A 4,029-nucleotide genomic window follows, 5' to 3' on the forward strand; every position below is an offset into this window, starting at 1 on the left:
TGGCAAAAGTCTTAACAGTCGTAGCACCCTGGGAATTTTCTGGCAAAAGTCTTAAGTCTTAACATTTCAGGAATTTTCTGGGAAGGGCTGATGAACTGTAACGGATGAACTATAATGAGGAACAGTCTTGTAACAACTATTTATTTATTCTTAGTTTCTTCTGGTGGGTGTTTGGGTTGGGACTTAGGAATTGCCCTGCTGGCCCAGGCCAGGGCATTAGACTCGGAGAAGTTCCAGGAAGTTTTTATAGCAGATGGCAATCCAGTCGGTCTGGCTGGCAGCCCACTGCACGTTGTTGATCTCCCCTTTGGCTTTGTAGGCCAGGGTAGGGTATTTGACAGCTGCATTGGGTGTTTGCTGAATATCCCAGATGAGGGCCTGGCAGTCATCGGAAACGGTACAGATGTGGCTTGCGAAGTGGGGTGCCCAGGCGAGCCCATTGACACAGGCCCCATGGCCTTTAAGGAGGGCCATAGGTGAGCCAGGCCTGCGCAAGTCGACAACGACCACCTCCTTGGAGTCCATGGCCAGGGTGGCCAAGTAGTTGAGGTCCTGCTTGTTCCAGGCGAGGCGCAGCAGTGGGAGGCGCTGGGGGTGCTGATACACTATGGAGCTACTGTCAAGCCTGCGTAGGTCAAACCGCCGCAGAGAGCCATCAGCACCCACTGAGGCAAATACATCTCGGCCCCCTCCAAAGGCAATGTCATAGACCTGTTTGTTGCTGTAACTAAAGTGTGCCTGCCCATGACCCGACACTCGGCCCAGTACCTGGCGGGTCTCCAGAGCCCAGATGGTACACGTGGTATCGCTGCTCGAGGTACCCAGTATGTAAGGGTCTACGTTATTCCAGTCAAAAGAGGTGAGGGGAAAGCAGAAACGAGGATTCTTGTTATGGTTGAGTAGGCACTCAAGTCGGGGCTCTAAATCAAGGGTAGCAGCCCCGACTGTGGAAGCCGCGGCAGCAGCGATAAATCCGCGGCCGCGCCCGCGCCCTTGGAAGACACTGCCCCCTAGCGCCTGGGCCCTATAGATAAATCCTCTGCTCCTGCCCCTGCCGAGAGCAGGAATCAAATCACTGGGACTCATACAGCGCCAAACCCGTAGGTAGTCACCGCTGGTAGCCAGCAGGTCTGGGTGGATGCCCTGAGGGTCAGGCATCCACATGATCTTGGTGACCGGGTAGGGGTGCTGCAAGGTGTAGCTGCACACGAAATCCCCCGCGGTATCCACCGAGTCAGAGGCCAGACTCATGAGTTGCACCTTGTTCCCATACTCCTCTACAAAGCTTCCCAGTGCCAGGCGGAAAGGTTGATCAGCCCGCACACTCCAATTCATGGCATACACAGTCCATGGGGCTTCGTACCTGTATGTCTTGCGGTTCGGATAATCCCTCCGACACAGCTGATCTACCCAGGACATTTCGGCAGCCTGATCACCCCCTTCACTTTCCAGGAAAGCCAAGGTTGGCCTTGGCCACAAAGTTAGAACTGGCGAGTGAGATTGCCACAGCCGCGGGCGACAGGAGCTGTGACGATCTGGGTGTGGCAGAAAGCTGAGAAGATGCCGGAAGAGAGTTCAAGGGTCACCGGGTACTTCCCCTCCCCCACCCAGGGTGTTATGATGCACAGGCTCACCCTAGCGTTTCCCACGATCTGACAGTTTGCAGTTTGGTACTAGCGATAACCCCGGTTTAAAGAAACAACAACTAACAATTTTTCAATTCCTTTCTTTCAATCCCTTCCTTTTACTAGGAGAGAATGTAGGTCCATAAAGTGGGGACAGTCATCCCAAAGTAATCCAACCAGCTGATGGTCGGGAGAGCAGGAGGACCCAACTTTCTTTGCCCAACAAGTGGCTCTTCTTTTCCACTTATTTTTCATTTCATAAGCACCAAGAGGCCACAATCCTACTTGATCTTTTCTTCCCCAGTGTCTACTACAGAGGAAGCACCAAAATTATATTTATGAAGATCAGTGACATTTGCATGAGAAGTGAATCTTAGCCCAAAAATTGGGTTTGTCTTACCTAGTTTCTCTCCAACAGTGGGTGCTGTTCAGTTTAACACAGGAAGAAAGTATGGCCCAAAGAAGAAGGGCTGTTTGTCTATGGCAGAAACAGCACTGGACTCCAGCTCTCCTCTGCTGTTCTGTCCACTTCACTTGACAGGCAACATGGATTTCAGGAGAGAGGCATGAATCTAGAATCCAGAAGACCTGCATTCAAATTCTGTCTTAAATACTAGGCATGGGATCCTGAAGAAATAGCTTCACCTCATTTGTAAAATGGACAGTGCCAGTAGGCAATGGACGCAAAGTGATTTTACAACCTTCAGTCACTTATCACCATTCTTACCTGTTTTCTGTTCCTCCAAGTAGTTTGTATGTCCTCCCTCCTCAAATTATCCTTCACATACCTGTCTGACTAATATGACTTCCATCACTACAATGTAACCTTCCTGCTTTGATTTCAGGGACTCAAGGAGTCATTCTGCAATTGTTTTCTCCTAGATAAATGTCTTCCTTTTTAACCATTTTTAACCACAGACAGTAATAACAACCAACATTTCTATGACACCTTATGGTTTACAAAAGACCTTCCACCCTTTAGCCCATTTGAGCTTCACAAAAACCCTGGGAGAGACAAGTCCCGGCTCTTGCAATTTCATAGTGTTACGGGTTTTTTTGTTTTTGTTTTTGAGGGAGGAAGGCAGGGCAATTGGGGTTAAGTGACTTGCCCAAGGTCACACAACTAGTAAGTGTGTCAAGTGTCTGAGGTCAGATTTGAACTCAGGTCCTCCTGACTCCAGGGCCAGTGCTCTACTCACTGTGCCACCTAGCTGCCCCCTCATAGTGTGTTGTGGCAGCACCATCTCAAAGAATTCAGCGTCAGACCACCTCTAATCCAACTATAAGCATTTATTGAGGATTGCTGCTCCTTAGAAGCGGGCTAGGTTCTAAGAGGAACCAGCACCTTAGTGAGACAACACAAGCAAATTTATGGTGTACTGATGCTGATTACATAGCAGAAATTATGAATATTAAAAAGGCAGGAGGGATCTGTTAAGGAATTAGGTGATGGGAAGGGGTTCCTTCTATGGGTCAGCAGTCAAACATCCTGGTAATGCTGCCCTCAGTTGGTTACCTATTGTCGTCCTGTCTGGTCAAGATGGATAGTTAAGTATTGTGGTCCGATCTTGGCCTAAATGGATGATACAATTGTAGTTGAGTACAAGAACATACCTGTTCAAATCTGTGAACTGAATCTGGGGACAGTGGCTAGCTAGGGGCAGAGACTATATTGAGCCTGTGCTGTGGTTAAATCAGGATGCTAAACTGCTGTTCAGTGGGGACCATAAGGAAGTTAACATATTGAGGCTGGAGGCAGCTTTATTAGGATTCCATCATTTCGCCCCCTCAAAGAGCTGGGGCCCAAATTCATTTGGGTAAAGGGAGGAAGGTCTCTACTTCTATAGCTTCTTCAGGCTAGCAAGGTGGGTAGAGCTGTCCCTGCCTCAGTGGGTCTCAATTTGAAGACTGACTGGAACCAAGCATAGGCCACATGTAGGGGATGATGGGTGAGTATGGGCTACCAGCTGTAGGTCAATGGCACATAGTCTAGAAGACAGGCAAATTCAATATGCAGAGCCCAAATAGAAGGAGAAAGAAAGCAAGAGCCCCAAGAAGCTATATACATTTGACATACAGGATTATCTGATCTACTAACAGGCAGATGACTAGGTCAGACACCCATTTACTAAGTTGTTCAGGATATAGAAAGGAATAGAACTTTTATTATAGTAACTCAGATGTATCCCAGCCTTAGTCTGTAGGATAATGATTAACATTGTGTTTGTACCTTTGTTTCACAAACTTTTTTTCCTTTTGTCTTATTATTCAGAAAGAATATTCTATTCCAGGGACTTAACCTTTCACATGACTATGCAGGGAAGCAGATGACAAGCATGAGTATTAATGGACCCAGTTCTTTAGGACATTGCATGATCACACATTCAGATTGAAAACAGTAAGA

At 47.8% G+C, this 4,029-nt stretch overlaps 1 protein-coding gene across 1 annotated transcript; it reads right to left on the reverse strand.

The window, feature by feature from the left end:
• Positions 1-216: 216 nt before the first annotated feature.
• Positions 217-1,419, reverse strand: LOC118832688 (DDB1- and CUL4-associated factor 7-like). Its single transcript, XM_036740019.1, has 2 exons — positions 1,089-1,419; positions 217-944 (listed from the first exon to the last, which is right to left on the reverse strand). Exons 1-2 carry the CDS (start codon positions 1,417-1,419, stop codon positions 217-219), a joined length of 1,059 nt encoding a protein of 352 aa, XP_036595914.1.
• Between the last annotated feature and the right edge of the window lie 2,610 nt (positions 1,420-4,029).

Source organism: Trichosurus vulpecula, chromosome X, assembly GCF_011100635.1.
Source record: "Trichosurus vulpecula isolate mTriVul1 chromosome X, mTriVul1.pri, whole genome shotgun sequence".
NCBI classification, from domain to species: domain Eukaryota; kingdom Metazoa; phylum Chordata; class Mammalia; order Diprotodontia; family Phalangeridae; genus Trichosurus; species Trichosurus vulpecula.